Source organism: Pagrus pagrus, assembly GCF_965226575.1.
Source record: "Pagrus pagrus genome assembly, chromosome: 8".
Lineage (NCBI taxonomy): Eukaryota > Metazoa > Chordata > Actinopteri > Spariformes > Sparidae > Pagrus > Pagrus pagrus.
Genome location: NC_140192.1, coordinates 31,907,324 through 31,931,428, shown reverse-complemented (window position 1 = coordinate 31,931,428; position 24,105 = coordinate 31,907,324). Strand labels below are relative to the sequence as shown.

The 24,105-nt window shown below is 41.0% G+C and overlaps 1 protein-coding gene across 1 annotated transcript in view; it reads right to left on the bottom strand.

The window, feature by feature from the left end:
• Positions 1-242: 242 nt before the first annotated feature.
• The window catches only part of npdc1b (neural proliferation, differentiation and control, 1b), a 59,650-nt gene continuing 35,787 nt past the window's right edge, over positions 243-24,105 (bottom strand). The window contains 7 exon segments of the mRNA XM_084360335.1: positions 243-3,277; positions 7,447-7,546; positions 7,726-7,805; positions 12,005-12,086; positions 12,923-12,989; positions 15,674-15,886; positions 15,966-16,055. Of these exon segments, the coding sequence (XP_084216461.1) occupies positions 3,206-3,277; positions 7,447-7,546; positions 7,726-7,805; positions 12,005-12,086; positions 12,923-12,989; positions 15,674-15,886; positions 15,966-16,055 (704 nt within the window). The 3' untranslated portion in view covers positions 243-3,205.

The following is a 24,105-nucleotide window of genomic DNA, read 5'->3' as shown; positions in this document are numbered from 1 at the left end:
CCCTGGTATCTGTTGTTGATATTTCTTTTTTACATATTGACACTCGTGTATGTGTATGTGTGCAGGTCAAGTACTTGTCCACTGTGGGAGAGCAGAGAGGCTGAGACAGGAGACAGACAGGCTGAAGAGAGGAGCCACAGAGAGCGGCTTTCCTGAGAGACGACAGCGAGAGGCCACAGTTGCATCCACAGTTCCTGCACTGTTTCAAACATCTGCCACTGGAACTGAACACTCATCTGAGCTGTGTAATATCATCTATCATGTATACAGTGGGCCAAGAGGAGTATCTACAAAACACAGAAAGGTTCTTGTGCACATCCTGTCCAATACAGTGTTTAGGCCAGGTGAAGACAGCAGCTTCAGTGAAGGAGAAAGCAGAGTGTATCCATGAAGGATGCACCAATCTGATCTGTCACATGGGACAGAGCAGACAGCATCACTGGAACTACTCAGGGTTTCCACCATATTCCACTGTTAGTTATGTCAAGTCAGTCACAGCAGGCCACCTTACTGATGCTGGGAAAGACACATTAGATTGGTGCAGTCCTTATATCCATACAAATGAAAAATTATTGTATTTAAAAGGTAACTCCACTAATTTCTCACATTAAATTGTGTTTACCAGCGTAGGGGAGTTATACTGTATGTGTGAAAAAAATTGTATAAATCCTTCTGTGGCTCCAGAGGAAGCTGCATGTAATCTGATAACCTGCCTCCAGTTGGTAATGTAGGCACCAGGTGTTGAAAAGGAAGACCAATGTGTGGAATAAAAAGGTGATATCTCTGTTCTGCTGTTTTGTTTCTGATTGCCTCGCCTATTTTTACTACGACATGTGCACGGTTCTCTGCAAAAATCAACCTGAAAATAACCTGTATACAGTCATATCAACATCATACCAGGGTTTCACTCCAGTTTTAATGTCTATATCTGTAGAATATGTCAGACATGAAGAGCTTTCTCGCTCTTTCAGCGGGGTTAAGGAAAATCACTTCATCATGTTTTCAAGTATCAAAGTCAAACTTCATGTAAACAGATAGGGCAGGCAAGAGCTGCTCTGTAGCAGCAGTGCAGCCGCCACGCACTACAAACATCCAATGTGGCCAACCTGTAAGTCAGACTTAGCAGTTAGGACACAGTCTTAGTAAAGACCAATAGGTCCAGCTGGCCCCTGAAGCCTACATTACCCAACTTTGCCACTGAGTGAAATCACTGGAGGCGGTTTATCAGTTACGTGCAGCTCCCTCTGGAGCCACATAAGGCTTTTTCACATGCAGTAGTACTCCCCAACACCTGTTAACATATGTTACTGTGTAAATAGGCAATACCCTTTAAACAACAATGTTAAGAGAAAATTATTCAGTCAAACTTTTTTTTAAATTTCATTTGAGTGTGGTTTAAGATTAAGAAAATACAAATAATAATAAAAAAAATGTTTGATGATTTAAATTGCCACAATGTAAATTAAAAAAAACATTTTCTGAAATTGAATGAAAATGCACTTTTGATATTTTTGAAAAAGAATGTGCAAATTGGACTATTAATCCATTTGATTTACATACATTACAAGCATGTATTGTGAAAATATGTCAACTGGAACATGAGCACAATACCACTGCTCTGGTTTCTGCCCATGGTTGCCATGTCTGACTAGTATTCTCAAACCTGGATGGTTTTCAAAGAAGCTTCATTTTCAATTGGCAGCTCCTTTATATCTCACTTCACTTTTATCAGAAATGAGGCAGCTCCTCCTGTATTAGAAATTATTATATGGTCTATATTTCTGCGGAATGGAGTCTTGGGAAATGTTTAAATATTTTCAAATATATGATTTGATTAGTTGTCCTTGATGTCAGCATAATGTAACCAAAGTGTCATGTTTTACATGGTGAAGACATGGTAGGATTAAAACATTGCCTCTTCAGTTGTAATAAAAGTTCAGGGGCAATGTTATAAATTGTGGATTCTCTCTGCTTTTCCCTTCATCTACAAAACTATGACATTAAAGTTAAATGCTATGATGCACCATACCAAATATAATAGGACATATTTGTTTTCAAAATCTTTTTGACGACATTTCCCGTCTTTCCACGTGTGTAGGAGCCCTGCAAATATAGTTAACAATAAGGAAACAAACGACAGTTCAATATTTGACACAGCATTCAGGAATCTAGAGGAATATGTTGACACACATCAAGTGAGAGGTAAGATCTCTTTCCTGTACATGATAGCAGCTATTTACACATCGCAAAATCATGGGGACAAGCCATGTTAGTCTGATACCATATATACAGGATGGACTTGCTCTGGTTCAGAGTGCTAGGTAAAGAAGTTTCAAATTACTTTGAAATCATCCATATCTATATCTATATATATCTATATATATATATGATACATAATTATATATTATATATTTAGGATACATAATTATATATATTATATATAGGATACATAATGATCAGTAGCAAGTTTGCACAAGAAACTTGTAAGAACTGTAAATGCATATTGACTGTCAGGTCTCATAACACAGGATCATCATTTCATGCATAGAGGAACTGGACTGAGAACACGATGGCTACATAACATACTGATAAAGATCACGGTGCTGCATGGAGGTGTTCAGGAAATATCAAATATAATAATAATAATAATAATAATAATAATAATAATAAAATCACATTCCTTTAAAACATAGTGAGAACTTATTTTCTGATAAGTAAACATGGATATTCATGAATATCTCTCAATGAACTGATAGAATTACTGATTCATAGCTTAGTGGTATTAGAGAACTGTCCTTGTACTGGACTGGGCTGGCTCCCTAAGCACAGGATATAATATTCAATATGCATGTCTGCTACCTGACAGAAGTCATTTAGAATTCTTAGAGGTTGGCTGATTGCAATTTTGTAGACAAAAATAGCACAAAGAGTGATGAGATAAAAAAAGAACAGAATGTGGCTGCTGTATGAGAGAACTTGGTCCCAGATTTAGTCCTGCTCCAACCAAGAAACCAACCGTGTGACGTCCTCTAAATGTCCATGAAGGCCCCACTCCTCATCTTCTTCATCCTCCGTACATTCTTAATCCTGTCCATTAAAAGGGTTGGACTGCACAGGAGTGTATGTGGAGTGTGTATGTGTGTAAATTCAACTAGTTGTACACACAATGCTGCATTCAGAGGGTGAAACATGTCAACGTCCAGGTTTACTTGTGGAACTTTTGAAAGTAAAGAGTGGAGTCATCAAACAGCGGGTTCTTCACTTCCATTTCCCCAGTCTAAAGATGGACAGAGACAGGACCAGAATGTTGGTAACAGAGTTCATTATGAGAGCTGAAATGTTTCCTCCTCCAGGGTTATTACTGTGTTCAGGCCATGTTTGCACATATTAGATTTTGGGAATCTATAGGACAGGTTAAATATAACAAAAATCACATTAGATGATCTTCAAAATGGATTCAAATGGTAAATTACTTTGGAATGTGGATAAAGGTAATGAAATCCATTTTGTGTCAGAACTGGAAGACAATGGAATGGATGGGGAAACATATCTGATATGTAATGACCTCTCATAAGATGACTGATTGACTGAGCATGAATGATATCTTCCTTCCATTAAAGCTGCATTAAAGGGAAACTACTGTTTTTTACAACCTGGACCTTATTTCTAGCATAAAATACGATCATTTACTCACCCAGATAACTTTGGTGTCATTTGGAGTCGTTCGGACGAATTTAGATCCAGTGGAGCGCCGCGTATATCCATATAATGCGAGTGATTGGGGCACCGAAGCGCAGCCTCTATATAACGCAGTATCTGCCGCGAAACTAGTTCATTTCACCAATATTTTGTTATGATACGCTAGTGCTATTCCCCTCTGAGTCCGGGGTTGCCCGTTATCAACATCCGGGGTCTGTAGGTTGACCTACTAACCTCTGACCTGGATGATGTCATCTCTGAAAGCCACGTGCACCCGCGACAGCCGGCTTGTTTACCTGTAGTTTGCTACTGCTAGTTTTTTGCAACATGGCTGAATATTTTTCCGATTGTGAGGTGGCAGACGATGACTTTGTTTATGATGGACGTCCTTACCGTTTTGAGCCAGAGTACACGGATGAGGAGCTCGTTGAAAGGAGGATGCGGAGGCAGAAAGAGGAACAGCTGGCCAAAGAACAACAAACGGCTGCGGCTAGGCTAAACGGCTAGGTCAACCTACAAACCCCGGATGTTGATAACAGGCAACTCAGAGGGGAATAGCACTAGCATATCATAACAAAATATTGGTGAAATGAACTAGTTTCGCGTCAGATAATGTGTTATATAGAGGCTGCGCTTCGGTCACTCGCATTATATGGATATACACGGCGCTCCACTGGATCTAAATTCGTCCGAACGACTCCAAATGACACCCCTGAGTTCCCCTTTAATGCAGCTTTAATGGAAGGAAGATATCATTCATGCTCAGTCAATCAGTCATCTTATGAGAGGTCATTACATATCAGATGTTTCCCCATCCATTCCATTGTCTTCCAGTTCTGACACAAAATGGATTTCATTACCTTTATCCACATTCCAAAGTAATTTACTATTTGAATCCATTTTGAAGATCATGTAATGTGATTTTTGTTATATTCAACCTGTCCTATAGATTCCCAGGTTGTAAAAAAACGGTAGTTCCCCTTTAAATGATCACTTGGGGACAGTGGAACAAGCTGTAAGCATTACAAATGTACCAGTCCTTTTATTTAACGCTGAACTAATTGACTTTTTTAGCCACTTGTGGGCAGAAGATCAGCTGTAAACAAAATGTTGGACATATAATCACCTTCTACAATCATGTTATGACTTGGTCAGACTACAGATCGCTGTGCTGTTCACACTACACAACTTTCTGTCTCATAGTCAGAGTTCATGCAGTCTGTATGCTTTACACGATACATGACTGATCAGCACATGACACATTACAAGATCACACATGTGAATCCTGAAACGGGAATGATGTGGTCTAAGCAGTCCAAGTTCCAGTCCAAACAAGGAAATAAAAGAAAAGGATATGAGTGAGGGGATGGATTAGAATGTGCAGGCAGCTTGGATCATTGTCACACTGAAAGGCAGAACTGCAGGGACAAGACGGTTATAAATACGGAAAAGCTTGTCTGTGTGTGTATGCTGATGGAAAATACACTGCTCGAAGAAATTAAGGGAACACTTAAAGGTCCCAGTATAACAACAAGTCAGTTAACTTCAGGGATATCAATTTAGGAAGCACAAGTGATTGTGAACCAGTTTCAGTTTTTGGTCTGTGGTGCAAATGAAAGTAACAACAGGTGCAATGGAGAGGCAAAAGCAAGACAACCTCCACAAAGGGAATGGTTTTGCATGTAGTGGCCACAGACAATTGCGCTCTCATTATCCTTCCTGGCTGATTCTTCTCTAGTTTTCTGTTCTGCTAGTGTCCTTCCAGCACAGTCTCAAGGGCATGGAGGAGATACCAGGACTCCGGCCGTCACATGAGGAGAGCTGGACAGGGCCGTAGAAGGGCATCAACCCAGCAGCAGGACCGGTATCTGCTCCTTTGTGTGAGGAGGAACAGGAGGAGCACTACCAGAGCCCTACAAAATGACCTCCAGCAGGCTACTGGTGTGCATGTTTCTGACCAAACTGTCAGAAACAGACTCCATAAGGGTGGCATGAGGGCCCGATGTCCTCTAGTGGGACCTGTGCTCACAGCCCAGCACCGAGCAGCTCGATTGGCATTCATGAGAGAACACCAGAATTGACAGATAAGAGCAGGTTCAGTGTCTGGAGATGCCGTGGTGAACATTATGCTGCCTGTAACATTATCCAGCATGACCTGTTTGGCAGTGGGTCAGTGATGGTCTAGGGAGGCATATCCCTGGAGGGTCGCACAGACCTCCATGTCATAGCCAACGGAACCCTGACTGCTGTTAGGTACCGAGATGAAAACCTCAGAGTGATTGTCAGACCTTATGCTGGTGCAGTGGGCCCTGGGATCCTGCTGGTGCAGGACAATGCATGGCCTCATGTGGCCACAGTGTGTAGGCAGTTCCTGGATGATGAAGGCACTGATGCCACTGATTGGCCCTCTTGTTCCCCTGACCTTTGGGAAGTTATGTATCGGTGCATCCAATGCCACCAAGTATTGCCACAGCCTGTCCAGGAGCTCACTGATGCCCTGATCCACATCTGGGAGAAGATCCCTCAGGACACCATCCATCGACTCATCAGGAGCATACCCAGATGTTGTCAGGAGTGCATACAGGCATACGCAGGGCCATACACACTACTGAGTCACATTATGAGTTGCTGTGATAAAATTCACACAAATTCGATCAGCCTGTGATTTCAATTTTTTGCTTGATGATTTTGGTTTCCATTGACTGTTGTTACAAGATTTTGTTCTCATCAGTAAAGATTTTCAATTTGAATTTGAATCAACTGTAATTTGTTCATCAAGATCTGATGTGTGATTAAAGTGTTCCCCTGATTTTTTGAGCAGTGTCTAGGCTTTTATTGTGCCCATTCCATACAAACAGATGCATGACACTGGGTGGGTGAGAGGAGTGTCTTCTCTCATTGGCTGTAGCTTGTTCCTGCCTCCCGACCCGTCTTTGACTCAACCACATATTTAGCCTGCAAGTTATCCGCACTGGTGGGCTTTTGGATCACGTCTTTGAACAGTTTAGACATGGCGACTGTGGTACACGGGAGCAAGCCTCAATTTGGGCTTTTAGTCACCAATGTCCAAAAAAACGTTCAGTGAGCAGAAAATCCTGTAGTGTGAACGTAGCTTTAGCAAACAGTTACCCATTTACCAAGTTACACTTCCAGCAAGCAATGGCAGCAAGATTTTGGAGTCGTGATTTTGTCCATCTGATGAATGTAAGCCCAATAATCATTCTCCTTTAAGCTCTGGCTTGGTCTCTGCCAACTCCTGAGAAAAATATCTGGCTCTGTAGATGCTGAACATCACCACTTGTGTCTACTGTTAGTTACAGTGGGCTCAGCAGGGGTTTTCTACTGTCTACAAAAATGAGCTTAAAGACGCTAAAATGCTCCTTGAGCTGGGGGGCAATTCAAACTTAAAATGTATTAGTTACTCTACAACAAAAGGTGAGTGGAAGTTTGTGATGTTTACAGTCAGAGTGCTCTCTATTGCAGTGTCTTTGTTACACGGAGCGACACCTCTCACAACACACACGGTCCTTTAAACCATTTATAATGTAAACATTTTTGATTAGTGCAGCTTTAAATTGAATTCATTTTATGACTTAATTATGATAATTATGATGGTATTAATGGTTTTCAGTTATTTGTCATAACTGTCTTCCTAAATTCTGGTCAAAGGCTTCCTACTTACAAAATTTGATGATAAGCTGGAAAACTCTGAATAAAAGTTAAGATAATAATGCAGCGTTTACTCACAGGAGCCAGTCCAGGACATTCATACACTGTGAAATCTCCATCCTCGTTCTCCTCATCCGTTGAGGCTCCTGAGTCAGGAACTTTAGGCTCATCCCTGTGTCTGCAGCACACACACGCGTGTGACACGTGTCACACACACACACATTAAGTCATAAAATATTCAGAGGATAACACAGACTCAAAGAGGCAGAGTGCAAAGGGGGGCGAGGGACAGGGGGCCGGAGACCCATACACATGCCCAGGACAGATGAACATGTCTGGACTCGGAGGGTGACTCACTTCTCCAGGGAGAGCATCTGCTGCTTCTGGTGCTGATAGTGGTACATTTGGGCACTGTGGGCCAGCTTCTTGTCCCCTGGCTGGAACACAAGGAGGGGCAGAGGGGACATGAGAGTGTCACTGGTATTCTTTCACATCTAGTCACACTGCTCAGTTGACATTCACTTGGCAGCATGTGTCTGTGCTGCACATGTTCAGCCTGAAAATGCTCAAAGGACAGGTGCATTTGGGGTGCCACACAGATAAAATGGGCTTGAAGCTGGTGGCTATTGCTACCCAGCTGGAAACTGTTGGATAACAATGTTAATGAGGTGTCTCACAACAACCCAAAAAAGTGTAAGATTGAGATATTATGATATCCTGGCTTATTAAAAAACGTTGTCTGTATTAAAAAGGATAAGAGAGGATGCATTCAGAATCAAAATGTTTTGGATCTTGAGTTATAGTATTACAGTACTGCCACTAATAAGGAAACAAATGTACTGTACTTATACAGTGGTGCTTGAAAGTTTGTGAACCCTTTAGAATTGTCTATATTTCTGCGTAAATAAGACCTAAAACATCATCAGATTTTCCCACAAGTCCTAAAATTAGATAAAGAGAACCCAATTAAACAAATGAGACAAAAATAATTTACTTGGTCATTTATGTATTGAGGAAAATGATCCAATATTACATATCTGTGAGTGGCAAAAGTATGTGAACCTCTAGGATTGGCAGTTAATTTGAAGGTGAAATTAGAGTCAGGTGTTTTCAATCAATGGGATGACAGACAAACAGTGGGCGTCCTGTTCTATTTAAAGAACAGGGATCTATCAAAATCTGATCTTCACAACACAATGGCACGAACAAAGGAGATTTCTGAGGACCTCAGAAAAAGAGTTGTTGATGCTCATCAGGCCGGAAAAGGTTACAAAACCATCTCTAAAGAGTTTGGACTCCACCAATCCACAGTCAGACAGATTGTGTACAAATGGAGGAAATTCAAGACCACTGTTACCCTCCCCAAGAGTGGTCGACCTTCAAAGATCACTCCAAGAGCAAGATATATAATCGTCGGCGAGGTCACAAAGGACCCCAGGGTAACTTCTAAGCAACTAAAGGTCTCTCTCACATTTGCTAATATCAATGTTCATGAGTCAGTCAGGAGAACACTGAACAACAATGACGTGCATGGCAGGGTTGCAAGGAGAAAGCCACTGCTCTCAAAAAAGAACATTGCTGCCCGTCTGCAGTTTGCTAAAGATCACATGGACACGCTAGAAGGCTATTGGAAAAATGTTTTGTGGACGGATGAGACCAAAATAGAACTTTTTGGTTTAAATGAGAAGCATTATGTTTGGAGAAAGGAAAACACTGCATTCCAGCATAAGAACCTTATCCCATCTGTGAAACATGGTGGTGGTCGTATCGTGGTTTGGGCCTGTTTTGCTGCATCTGGGCCAGGACGGCATGCCATCATTGATGGAACAATGAATTCTGAATTATACTGTACCTGCAAATTCTTAAGGAAAATGTCAGGACATCTGTCCGTGCACTGAATCTCAAGAGAATGTGGGTCATGCAGCAAGACAACGAGCCTAAGCACACAAGTTGTTCTACCAAAGAATGTTTATAAAAGAATAAAGTTAATGTTTTGGAATGGCCAAGTCAAAGTCCTGACCTTAATCCAATCCAAATGTTGTGGAAGGACATGAAGCGAACAGTTCATGTGAGGAAACTATGGGTATCAAAATTCGAAAATGATGAAATTAATTCACAATCTCGAACTTCGAATTAAAAAATAGAATCGTCGATGCTGCCACGCCCCCACGTCACGTCTGGTCGGCTTGCCAAGGGGAAAAAAACACACACGTGTTGAAGTGCTGCCAGTCAACCTCCTCTAACTTAGCTACTAGCTAAGCCAGTAGCTATTAGCTACAGCCAGTCAAACGATAGCATGGTGTTACACCATTCCTGTTCGGCTCCCGGACCGTGGACGGGAAGCACAGGGGAGATGATTTCCTCCAGGGCCGAAGTTTCTGTTTACCTTCGGGGTGAACCCCCTTTCACGTGTTAAGCTGGTCGGGAAATAATACCAGGGAGCTTTGCTGTATCTTGAGGAGCCGTCGCCTTTATTCAGCCAAACTGCAGCCTATATTGTACACTTTGTTGCTGCTGTCGCTACTACTGCTACTCCTTTCGCTTCTCCTTCCTCTCTCATTCATTCACTGTCCGCACGTACGCACGCTCCCTCACTCTCGCTCGCCCACTCACACCTTACGCACCTTGTATATGTCCAACTGTTCGCAAATAGTTTGTTAAGACACTTAATTGTTCAGAGAAGACTATGGACATGGCTGTTTTAGTTTTTTGTTTGTTTGTTGTGAACTTGAATGTCATCTTCTGTGAAGAAGACTGCACTTACAAAGGAGAAACTAACTAACTAACAAAGGTCAGATATTATATTGCATAAAAGTCTAGTCTAAAAATGGCATAGCAACCTGTAAATGTAAAAATAAATGTAAAAAATCGAGAATCGAATCGAACCGTGACCTTAGAATCGAAAATTGAATCGAATCGAGGATTTGGAGAATCGTGACAGCCCTAGAGGAAACCCACCAACATCCCAGAGTTGAAGCTTGACTGTACGGAGGAATGGGCTAAAATTCCTCCAAGCCGATGTGCAGGACTAATCAACAGTTACTGGAAACGTTTAGTTGCAGTTACTGCTGCACAAGGTCACACCAGATACTGAAAGCAAAGGTTCACACATAATATTTTTGTCTCATTTGTTTAATTGGGTTATCTTTATCTGCTTTTAGTATTTGTGTGAAAATCTGATGATGTTTTAGGTCTTATTTATGCAGAAATATAGAATATTCTAAAGGGTTCACAAACTTTCAAGCACCACTGTATTTCACAACACAACTTGTGTGTTCTTTTTACTCGTAATTATTTGTTGTTTGCTTAAAGGAACAGTTCACCCAAAAAGTAAAGTTCAGTCATTATCTCCTCACCCCCATGCTGATGGAAAGTCAAGTGAAGTTTCACAAAGTCAACAAAGTAGTCCACAAACATTTCTGAGCTTCACAGCAAAACTGTTAACCCAACAACTGAAGTAGCTGGGGACGGTTCTGGAATGTAAGGCCACAGGGGGCTGACGTAGGACCAGCATGTTTAACCTACTGTGGCAGAGACATGACTGCAGATAATAAGCAGAGTAGAGGGAACACAACTGACATTTCTCTGTGTAGCAGTGTGTTTTAAACTGCGCCCCAGTTCAAAACACACAGTAATGATCTGCCTCGCATCGTGGCTGTTTACTATTGTTTTAGTAGTAGAACCGGCATGCTGGTAGCATAACAACATACACAGCTTCACATTTTGGCAAACTGATCAGCCCAACACATCCCACACATGGACCATGGAGTGACACTCCCACACTGCTGCACAAACCTGCAGATTTAGTCTGAATGTTCCCTTAGTGTTAGTCTGAACCTCAGCTACTGTACATGCTGAGTGTGTAAATATATTTTCAAATCAATATGGGACCTTGGTCTTCTGGAGACTTGGATTACACCTGATGGAGCACCTTTTCATTTCATTTTGTTTTATGCTTTAAATCAAGTCCCCACCTACTTCAGATGTAGGAGAATGCTGCAACGCTGTTTTGCTGTGAAGCTCCTGAAATGTTTTGTGGACTATGACTTTCCATCAGCATGTGGGGAAGAGATAATGACTTAACTTTCATCTGTGGGTGAACTGTTACTTCAATGGATAGATACGAGTGTGTCTAGTGGTATACAGTATGATATGACCAATTACTACACTACTACTATTACTGTTACTGAGATGACAACAATCTATGAAAAATAAGCATTTTGACTCAAACAGTGTGTTCTGATTAGGAACACTAAGTTAGCCTACATATTATGTAATGGTACATTAATTCATTGTCTATTTGTCACTTTGGAGCAGTGGAATAAGCAATAAATAAATGTGTAGAAGCAATAAGCAAAGATGTGTTGGTGTCCACCCGATGACACTGAGGGGGGCTTCAGTCAGGTGTTATCTCCCTGTGTGGGTTTGTCTTTCACACGCACATAATCATATATTTATGTTAAAGTAATCTTGATGGATGCAGGTTCAAACACCTGTTGACAGTAAGTTCCATTGGTACAACTTAAAAAAAAACTACATTTGAGACTACACTGACAGCAACATCTTGATAAGAATTGAACACACGTGGAGTGTTTTTTGGGAAGTTCTTGTTACACAATAAAGATTTAATACTCACCCAACTGTCAAAAGTTTGGGCTCTCATCAGTCCATATACAGGGTAGTCCACCTTCTGTGTCAGACGCACACCTTTCTGCAACCTGCAACAAGAACAAACATGAACACACTGGCAGATGGTTCATGGTTCAGTACTTGATTTCTGATTTGTGAATGTATTTGGAATTGATTGACAATATTTAAAGTCAATCGTTTTCTTCCAGGTAATGTAAGGAACAAAACAAATCATTTCAAACAGCAACTTCTCTTTTGTATTCACAAAATCTTTGTTCGGTTATGTTTGGTAATCACTTTGATCAAATTAATTAAGTATTTTTCTGGATCTGCATAATAGCAGTGAGATTCTAACAAAACACACGCTATTAAGTTGCTTTTTTATTTTTAATCCGTCTCTCACAGGTTTCGCCGCAGTATATGCAAGATACTGTACAGACTGAGGCAAATCACTGAGGCAACATAATTTTGGACTATTTAATAAAATTGATTTGATATTTGAAATTTGGGCCACTACTTAAATTGAGATGACACTAAACACAAACAACGCTGGAACAGTTGGAGGCTTAATTCATTAGTCAATTGACAGGATATTCATTTTGCTAAAAGATTAATTGTTTCACGAAAACATGTCAAGAATTATCTGGTTCAAACCTCTTAAATGTTAATATTTACTAGTTTTCTCAGTCTTCTAGTCTTGGTCTCTTGGTAATTAAAACAGGCACTGAAATTTTATACACCAGTTAAGCAAGTTGTCCATAGTTTCAACCAATATTCAACATGTAATAGATTTCTTAATGCCTCAAGTTGGAATACTGGCAAAAATATAGCAAATCTGCTAGCTGTATCATCAAATGGTGAAAGGCCGAGAGCTGTCATTTGGAGTCTCCTGCAGTAATTAAGAAAGGGAGGAATAATATCTTACCTGACCCAACAGGCTCCTGCTACGATCAAAGCCAGCGATCCGGCTATGATGAAGACGCTGCTCATGACTGAGAAGAAATACATACAGACAGTTAGAGGGAGAGAGTGCAGTGCAGGTCTGCTAATGTCAGCGGACGACATGATTCCTGAATGAAAGCTCTGAATATGTGTTAGAAGCAGAGGAGTGTGTGGAGTGAAAATAAAAGCTGCTGTCAGGGTGTTGAGTACTGCCCTGTGGTAACTGCAGTGAAAACAGCATTGATGGAAGTAATGCAGTGAGGCAGAACTAAATGACAGTGACGTACGAGCTTTGCTCCGCACACCCCATTATAAATTTGTGGTCAGTCCCGAGATTTCAGAGCATGCAGTGCTAATGTTCCTTCAGACAAAGGAGGTCATTTTATGAACAGATTGTAATGTTTCACAGTCTGAAGTCTTTGGAATGTCGGTTCAAGATGTTTTTCTTTTTCCATCATTTTTATTTCCATGACTGAAAGTGAGGCCAGTTTGGGTTTGTTACTGGCTGCAGGTTTTCAACTAGAAATGTGATCCTGGTATTTCCCAGTAATCTTTGGCAAAATCTCCTCCCAAGCAGAAAAATTAGGTAATCTACCAACAGGCAAATCCTCATTAAGCGTTTTTATACTGGACAGCAAGCCACCAATTTGGCTGTCCTTTCTGCGGCTAGGTCCGCGAATTTAGACAGAGCGCAGCATATTGGGGGTCTGCTTTGGTCCGCCAATATGACGCCTCGGAGGGTACACTTTTTGCCACCTCCATTGCTTTGTAAATCCAAGTCATCAATGTCCCGGCAATTGCGTGACATGGGCGGAGGTGTCGATGACGTGCACTGTTGTGCGACCCGCAGCCGGGAGTTTTAAAAGCAGGCAACAGCTGTAAAGCAGTCAGTTCATCACTTCATTCACAGACGTCAAGATGAGCAACTGGAAAGCCGCATAGATCCAGGAGATGCTAACCATCACAGCCGAGAGAATCGTCAATAACCAGATCACTCGTCACTGTTCACGCCCACTCTTCACGTCACGTCACATTTTTACGCCTACCTCAGTGGCGGCTTTTTTGAAAAGGAGGAATATTACACCTCCGTTTCACAGACAAGACGGCAGATTGCAGCCTTTACCTGGCTGCAAATGTGGCGCATTTTCTAACTAAAAGGGGCTAGTGAGAGCTGAATCTATCAAATCCTGCCTTTCAGCGCTCCTGAAAGGCAGGATGGTCCACATTCCCTGTGATAGATTCAACATGCCAACATGACAACATGCTCCCCCTCTGGTCATAGAAAATTGGCTGCATGGCAAGTTTTCATGTTTTCCCATGACTAATTAGATCATGGGATAAAATCCTCCTCAAACAAAAAATACTCATTTCAAATAAAGTTGTTCACCTGATTAAATTTGTTTTATTATTTTTATTTTTTTATTAAATCAACTTCCTTTAAAGTAAACATATCATGCTTTTTCATGTTTTTCCTTTTTTATGTTGTTGTGCATATAAAAGGTCTTAAAAGTTAGAAAGGCAAATGGTCTGTGCCAACGGGAGCTCCTCTCTCCTGCAGAAATCACTGCTCCTGAAACACCTCGTCAGTAGTCCCATCTTTAATTCTGTGACTTCTTGACATCACACTATGTCACCATGTCACACATTTGAATAATTGTGTCTTTATTAATTATAGATGTGAAGCGAACTGGAAGATGAAAACAGAACATAGCTGTCCGGAGACACGGTGAGCGGTGCTGGCTCAGGTGTGTGTAAGCTGACCGTAGCAGCCACCACTGGAATCTAATTCTACGAACAGTATTATATCAATAATATTACTAAAATCTTTATCTACAACTTTGCAGAAATATTGGGAATAGACAAAAAAGCTATGCACATTTGAATGTTGATTTAGAATTCAAATGAATGAATTAATCTTGGATGCTTCATTCAGGGTTTTTAGAGCAGAGACTGCCTCTAGCTTCCCTGCACAGCTTATCAATAGAGGTCCTCTTGGTTCTGAAAAACCAGGACCCGACCCGGTACCTGAGTCACACAGCGTTACAATGACACTCATTGACAATCTTGTCAATGTGCCTAATAAAAGTTGATGAGAGCGTGCTCAGTATCAGCTCTGATCACACAGCACACCATAATCACTGGGGGAGGAAATGTTTCAGGAAATCAGCGGCCTGTTTAAACAAAATTATGCTATTAGATGACATTTAACAATTAGAATTAGATGAAAATGATGTCTATGTATGCACCCTGCAGACTGTTTTATTGTTGGTTCAAACAGGGAAAACAGGGATTGTCTTTATTAATATAAAATTGTCTCCTTTAAGCATTTAAACAGTTTTTGATGGGAGATTATTATTATTGTAGCTGTTTTCAACTGCAGCTGGTAGTTCATTAATTGTGCATCGTGCTGCTACTCTACTGGAGTCTCTTCAGGTCGACTGCAGGGTCCAGACCTTTATTTCATCTTATCCCTTTTCTTATTGTTGCAGGTGTGATTTGCTTTTTATCACATGGATTTTTTATTCTATTCTGTATTGTGTGTGTAGTGCAAGTGCAAGGAACTGTACTTTATGTCCTCTGGTAATGTAACTTTTTGTCTTTCATAAATACCACAAATGCAAACCAACCTTCCTACACCACAGCACTCAGGTCAGATATACAGATACTTCTTCAAGAAGTAGCAACAAGAAAGAAACAAGAAGCTAGTCATGACAAAAGGACAGAAAAGACTTACTGATGAAGACACGGTCGTTAGACGGGTAAGGGAGGATGATGGGATCGCTGAACAGAGGGGGGGTGTGGTTTGTGGTTGAGGCAGTGGCTGGAGCCACGCTGGTGAGCGGGACACTGTGGCTCGTAGGCTGCTCTATGGTGGAGGCTCTGTGGGTGGGGCCGGCCACACTGAGCTGCTTGGATTGAGGTTTAGGTACGTCATGGGAGATTGGAGCTGGGACAAAGAATTAAAAGAGTCATTATAAGAGTCATGGTAAATACAAACAAGGGTAAAGAAGTGGACTAATCAGTACCTGGCAGCCTGGACTCAGTTCTCTGTTCACTGATAATGGCAGCGAGGAAGTCGATCTGCTCGTCAAGCTCAGGGTAAGTGCTCATTTTACCTGGAGAGAGAAAAGACCAGAATGAGTCACGACCTTTAACACAACACTCATTTATGCAAGGAGTCAAACCAAATGCTCCACTGTGAAACTGCACAAGAGGAGGATCCAGCAAAACAAAAAGCACCAATCACATCACAAGCTCATGTAATCTTACATATTTTCAAACACAGGTAGGTTACCCATTTACTTCATATTGAAAATAAAAATGAACAAATTGTCACTCACACATCAGCAGCATGTTTATGCACAAAACTCCACCTGTAGATTTCGTACACACATCTGGCAGAGAAACACACACTTACTGTAGCATTCAGGTATAGAGCCTGTTTAAAAACAGCCCTTCATAAACCCATATGGTCAAAACATTTGGTGTAAAATCATAACTTACAGAAGCCAGTGTTATAAGACACAAAATATTATTTTTTAAAAGGGATGCACAATATTTTTTATATAGATTTCTTTTTTTAGCCAAAACCGCTAATTAAAAACAATAATAACACCCTTCTCATGGCCGATAAGGTAACCGATAATTGTACATTTTTGTATTTTGAAAAGAAAAAAAGGTTAAGATGTAGTGAGCAAAGATGGATGATTTAATATTCCCCAGCTCTTGTAAGAGCTGCCACTAACTATATCAGTGTATAAGTGTGTACATTCTGCACTTGCTGTCAATGAAAGCAGTTTGTTTTCATATTAGCGCCTCTTTTCATCTGCTATAATTTCCTTATTGGCTGATAACCGATCACACACTGCCTCGCCAAAAAAAAATCACCACCTAGATTTAACTAAGCGAATAGGTAAGAGCCTTCCATTGGATAATTACTGCAGTGATTAATATGTTTCAACTGGCAACAAGTTATTTAACCCTAACTGATGCAGTGAGGAGCTTCTCATTCCTAAAAAAACATGTCAGAAGACAAATCCTGTGGTCCTGGAAAAGATGTTACTCTGTTTCAGAAGGGTCAAATTATTGGCCTGCATCAAGCACAGAAAACAACTAAGCAGATTGCTGAAATGACTAAAATTGGGTTGAGAACTGTCCAACACATTATTAAAACCTGGAAGGATAGCGGTGTTCTTCCAGGAAGAAATGTGCTCAGAAAAAAATCAGCAGTAGAACTCATGGCTATGTTTAATAGTGAAAGTAAGAACATTTCCTCATGCACTATGTGAACTCAAGACATTGGGACTAAACAGCTGTGTAGCCTTAAGAAAACCACTTATCAGAGAGGCTAATCAGAAAAAAGGCTTCAGTTTGCTAGGGAGCATAAAGATTGGACTGTGGAGAAATGGAAAAAGGTCATGTGGTCTGATGAGTCCAGATTTACCCCGTTCCAGAGTGATGGCTGCATCAGGGTAAGAAGAGAGGCGGATGAAGTGATGCACCCATCATGCCTAGCGCCTACCGTAAAAGCCTGTGGGGGCAGCGTTATGATCTGGGGTTGATTCAGTTGGTCAGGTCAGCTGACTACCTGAATACACTGAATGAGCAGGTTTTTCCATCAGTGGATTTTTTATTCCCTGATGGCACAAGAGTCCAGACCTTAACTCCACTGAGAATCTTTGGGATGTGCTGGAGAAGACTTAACGCAGCTGTCTCGACTATCCCATCATCAATACAAGATCTTGGCGAAAAATTTATGCAACTCTGGACGGACATAAATGTTGTGACATCGCATAAGCTTATCAGAATGATGCCACGGTGAATGCGTGCTGTGATCAAAGCTAAGGTGGTCAAATGAAATATTGGAGTGTGTGACTTTTGTTTTTTTTGGCCAGGCAGTGTATAAATGAGCCATTATCGGGCCAATGAGTATCATGCATCCCTAGTCAAAATTGAGCCAACAGAGGCCCAGATATCCTGTCTTTAGTCCCTTGTATGGGTCAAATTCCAAAAATCCATTACAATTCCATTATCTCCCATGATGCACCCCAGTAGCATCTTTTGATACAATGTCTATGCCTCATAAACATCCATGTTTTCTCTAAGATACAGGTCCTTCATGTCTATGAATTTGGTCCATTAAAATTACACTAAATTCAAACATGGCCTGTCTGAAGTGGTCTCATGTCTTTTAAATGCTCTATCTCACCTGGTTAATCTTTGAGACTAGATGGTAATGGCTGACAGTCAAGTTTAATCTAGGAACTCAAGTCTCAGTAGTTATGGGTTAGCAGTAATGGGGCCAAAGACTAACTTAAGGAATGTGGTCTTAAAAAAGGTCAAAATCTGCCAGAAGTGCATTCAAAACGCTCCTTTGTCCTAAAACATCTTCTGATCGACTGATATCAGCTCTGTGGCTCTGCTGCTGCTGACTGCTGGAAATTAGAGTCACTTGACCTGCACAGCTAGGAAAACTGCTGAGGGTCACATAAGATTAAAAACAAAGATAACACCGCCCCATGTGGCACTGGTGGTGCTGCAGTACTGATTGTGTTAATGACTTTAATGTGTGTCCATGTCCCCTCCACCTGCTGTTATCCTGTGCTGCACTGCAGAGCAACACCAGACTGCCTGGACTTTATAATGCTGAAGAGTGGGAGGAGGTCACACAGGCATGGGAACTCAAAGTGACACAGCATTAGTGTGTGTGTGTGTGTGTGTGTGTGTGTGTGTGTGTGTGTGTGTGTGTGAGCATCACTACAGCAACAGGAAGAAGAGAGATGAAGAGAAGATGTCCAGTCGGTCAGGCTGCAGTGTAATACTTTGGGGCAATGCCGACAGTCAAAGTTACAGCCAATAAAAGTGTTCTTTTCCTACTGACAGGTTGAGGCTGTGTCTGACAACATCACAGAAATGATTCAAAGAGGGTGTGTGTGAGAGTGAGCTTATACGTTCATGTGTGTGGACACAGTTTTTTAAAATAATATATGAAAACACTGCTGTCAGCTGACGTGATCTACTGGACTGATTCCAAACTTTTTGTGTTAATAGTTTTTCGTAGAGCCCGAACGATAAAGGATTTTTAAGGCCGATACCAATACAAATATTTGGTGTTTTAAAAATCCGATATTTGATATATTGGCCGACATATGTATATATATATATATATATATATATATATATATATATATATATATATATATATATATATATATATTTTATATATATATATATATATATATATATATATATATATATATATATATATATAAAATCCAGAAATGCGTAACAAAACATAAACAGATTTCCGTAACATTAGTTATTTGTAGTTATTTATGAGTCCTCACTGAAATAATATGATAATGCAGTTTAAAAATAAACATGTTTGTTTTATTGTCACAACAGAACAGAGGAACATCAAAATTACTAGCTAATTCCATTTCACTCTCGGCTTACACGTAACAGCAGCAAAACTGGACATGGTAGTCACAAATTTTGTCATGCTTATTTGAGTTAAGAGAACTGATGGGGATGTTCTTTTAATTGTTATTCAAGCAATTTATTTCTCGTGACACTTACCAACTTACCATGAACACACTTCACCGATGATCTCAGTCATGGATAACTGGTTCGCTCTGCCCGACTCTGGCTGGATCAGCTGGTTGTCGGGTTTGTGGCATTCTAAACACGAGTGTTTTTATTTTATTTTTTAAATATTCATCTATCGGCCATTATAAATGCTGATACTGATAGTTTGGAAAATGCCTAATATCAGCCGATAATATCGGCCAGCCGATATAATGGTCGGGCTCTAGTTTTTCAGCAACAATTGAGCTCTATGGTGCAGAAAAAATATATATCAGGCTTTGATACGCACACACACTACTTGTTTGAGCAATCAATAGAATATGATTTAATACAAGGCCATGTATACACTACTAGTCAAAGTTTGGACACACCTTCTCATTCAATGTTTTTTCTTTATTTTTATTATTTTCTACATTGTAGATCAATACTGAAGACATCTAAACTATGAAGGAACACATGAAATTATGCAGTAAACAAAAATGTGTTAAACAAACCAGAACATGTTTTATATTTTAGATTCTTCAAAGTAGCCACCTTTTGCTTTGATGACAGCTTTGCACACTTCTGGCATTCTCTCAGTCAGATTCATGAGGTAGTCATTTGGAATGGTTTTCCAGTCTTGAAAGAGTTCCCAGAGGTGCTGAGCACTTGTTGGCTGCTTTGCCTTCATACTGCAGTCCATCTCATACCAAACCATCTCAGTCAGGTTTATGGCGGGTGATTGTGGAGGCCAGGTCATCTGACGCAGCACTCCATCACTCTCCTTCTTGGTCAGATAGCCATTACAAAGCCTGGAGGTGTGTTTGGGGTCACTGTCCTGTTGAAAAACAAATGATGGTTCCACTAAGCACAAACCAGATGCGATGGCATGTCACTGCAGAATGCTGTGGTTGCCATGTTGGTTAAGTGTGCCTTGAATTTTGAATAAATCACCAACAGTGTCACCAGCAAAGCACCCCCAAACCATCACACCTCCTCCTCCATACTTCATGGTGCGAACCACACATGTAGAAACCATCCACTCACCTCTTCTGCGTCTCACAAAGACACGGCGGGTGGAACCAAGAATCTCAAATTTGGACACACCAGACCAAAGTACAGATTTCCACTGGTTTAATGTCCATTCCTTGTGTTTCTTGGCCCAAACACCTCTCTTCTTCTTCTTGTTCTCCCTCAGTAGTGGCTTCTTTGCAGCAACTCGACCACGAAGGCCTGATTCATGCAGTCTCCTCTGAACAGTTGATTTAGAGATGTGTCTGCTACTTGAACTCTGTGAAGCATTTATGTGGGTTTCTGCGGATGGTAACTCTAATGAACTTATCCTCTGCAGCAGAGGTCACCCCTGTGTTTGATGGTTTTCACGACTGCACTTGAGGATACATTCAAAGTTCTTGAAATTTTCCGGATTGACTGACCTTCATGTTGTTGGGACTGTCCACATGGTTCTGACATCAGATTGGCACGCGTGTAGCGTGTAGCGTGTAGCATGTAGCTAACCCTTTTCCTCAGAAAACGCACGCTTTGCCCGTTTTCTTATTGCCCACGTCAACTACGCTGTTTTAACAGCCAACGCAGGACGCTGCAATTGCCTTTAATACACGCCGAGGAGGCGAGCTGGATTAAGGAAGACACGACTACAAGTGAGGCTTAATTAGTGTCTGGGCAGATACTAGAAGTTAGCGTGTATTGTATGCTTGTGAGCTACATTGTTTGTTTGTGAGTTTGTTGACAGCCGTGTCCTCTTTAATTGCTGTTAGTTTTATGTTGTAAAACATGCTGTTTGTTTCTTCTTTTTTGCACATCATGACCTCCACTCTGTGGAGCGGAAGTGTGCAATCAAAGTGCACACGAAGCCAACAGTGGTGTAACCAGTGCCTTTGTTCAAATCTGGCGCGTTCTTTCAATTGACTACCTTTAGGTGACATATTCAAGTACACCATTGTTGGATTTCTAGACAAATGATTCAGCAAAATCATTATCATTTTTGAATTCGTATCCACGCGTGACTTCTCCAAGTCATGTTTCGGCCATTTTTGTAGTCGAACAAACTGAGTTCCCCAATTCTTGTTCAGCCATTTTTGTAGTCCTTTCAACAGAACACTTTGTGACGTCACCCTCCAAGAAAGTGTGGTGCCATTTTGGCTCTCCGCCATCTTGTTTCATTGACTACGACCGCCATCTTGGCTCCTCTTTCTTCGTCTCTCCGACACACACACACACACACACACACACACACACACACACACACACACACACACACACACACACACACACACACACACACACACACACACACACACACACACACACACACACACACACACACACACACACACACACGCCTGTTGTTATTTGTGCTTGCGTTTGTCTTAGTTTAGTTTCATAGTCTAGCTGCTTAAGTTGAGTAATTGATTTTTGTTTATAGAAAGTATTATTGATTTAATCAAGTTGCTAACAATAATAAAGTCTATTATATTGTACATAGCAGTTTTATGTGATTATTTTGTGCATATGTCTTGTGGTATTTACTGTTTGTGATGGTCAGTGCTCAAATTAATTTAAAGTGAACCCTTCTTTGAGACTAATTTTGGTCTGGTTATTGGTCCCTGATTCCAGGGTGGTGCCCCGTTTTAACGGTTTGAAAATATTTTTTCATTAACATTCATACATTTAATTTAAATAATTATTATCAATAATTATTCATTTCTAATAACCACACCTGCCCTACCATCAATTCCCAACAATGTCTTGAAGTAATGATGGACTGTCATTTGTCTTAAAGCTAGGGTCTACGATTTGAAAGATTTGTTATTATTATTAACATCATTTAGATGGTGGTTATGGCCCAATAGTACGACCTACACACTGTGAAGAGCAAAAGGAACCAAATAAATCCATTCTCTCTGGCGCCTGCAAAACTGAAAAGAAATTGACCAATAGGAGCCATGCGGTCCGGATGGCTCCTATTGGATCAATTGTCCCATCCAATCCCCTCGCTCACTCTCCTGCTCCTGCTCACGTCTGGTCCCGACCCACTTCCGCATTTGAAACTACAAGCGGACAGGAGGTTTGTTTTGCCCTGAGCAGTTCAGCTGCCTCTGCTCGCCCCACCGACAAAGAGTCAAAGAAAGAAAGTCTGTCACTGAAAAGACACAAAGCGAGATGTGAAACAAAGAGGGCTCGAAACGGAATAAACATCGGGTCATCATTTGAATGGTGGCGAAAGGTCCGTGAAGATATGGACCCGGTGCTGATACAGCGGAGTTTCTGTTGAACAGGTAATCTTTCGTCTTTATTGTGGATGTTGTGTCACAGATAACTTTCATGCCGATGCTGCTGATGACTGTGAAAGCTGCCGTTAGTTTGTTTCTGTTATTAGACGGTGTCCAGACAATTTCTGTCTCTGCAGTGTTGTCAACACTTGTTTACTTGTTCGACGGAGACGTTAGCCTCTATGTTAGCATTGTAAGCTAACAACAAGCTAAATTGCTATCATGTTTACACCAAATCAGCCTATTTATTTGCTCATGGCAGCTAAATGAAGCAGCCAGTGAAAAGCTTCGCGTTGGGGTTTCACTCATCCTGTGCGGATTTATTTCTCCATAGCAACCTCTCGCCCGGTCAACTGTTTTGCTAACCCTCCTCCCGGTCTTGTCCGTTTGTTTTCAACGAAGCCTTTGCTAAATCAATATGATGGATTATCATATAGGCGTTACGATGTGTGTATTTGCGTGTCTTATCTGTCGTAAACAAGAGATTTGGGTTTACGGGCACGTTTGTGTCGCGGTCTGGTGCTACTCAGACAACAGCTGGGACACAGCTGGTTTTGAGGCTCATGCAGATTTAGTTTTCAGCCACAATGTGGAAGCGATCGTTGTGATTAAAGCTGACGGCAGCATCTGTTAGTCTCTTGGCCCTCAATAACTTTTAGAAGTGGCTAACTTAGCTGTTGATAAAAAGTAACTTATTACGTAGCTGTAACATAACGTAGCTGTAGCATGCTAATGACGCTACGCTAGCTTGGCTGTGGAGCTTAGCTGTGGACATTGTAATGACTTACAAGAGTTACGCGAGTTTCAACGTGCATTGTTATAACTTTGCTTTGTGAATCCGACATCGTTACTCCGCATTCAAACTGGGCTGTATTTGGTTTCTGCCGGCTTGTTGCTCTTGTTGCTTGTTGCAGGAGGGGGTGTGTCACGGGAGGCTCCAAGGGGAGAGTGGTACTAGCTCGGAGAGGAGGGATTAAGGAGCACAGAGGGGAGGGGTGTGTGTGTGGGGCTTTTTCAAATCTGTCTCAGATCGTAGACCATAGCTTTAAAGTAATGATGGACTGTTGTTTCTCTTTACTTAGCTGAGTGGTTCTTCCCATATTATGGATTAGAACTAGGGGTGTCAACATCTACACGTGTAAACGGGTACACGGATAATAAATCATAACCGTTTAGAAAAATCAATAACTGTTTTCACATCATCACTCCTCGATTATTTCTCACCAATATATAGGCCTATAGTAGTTTTAGGGGTGATAATGTTGCCTGAAAGCTTCAGATAATAACATTAACTAACTATACAATT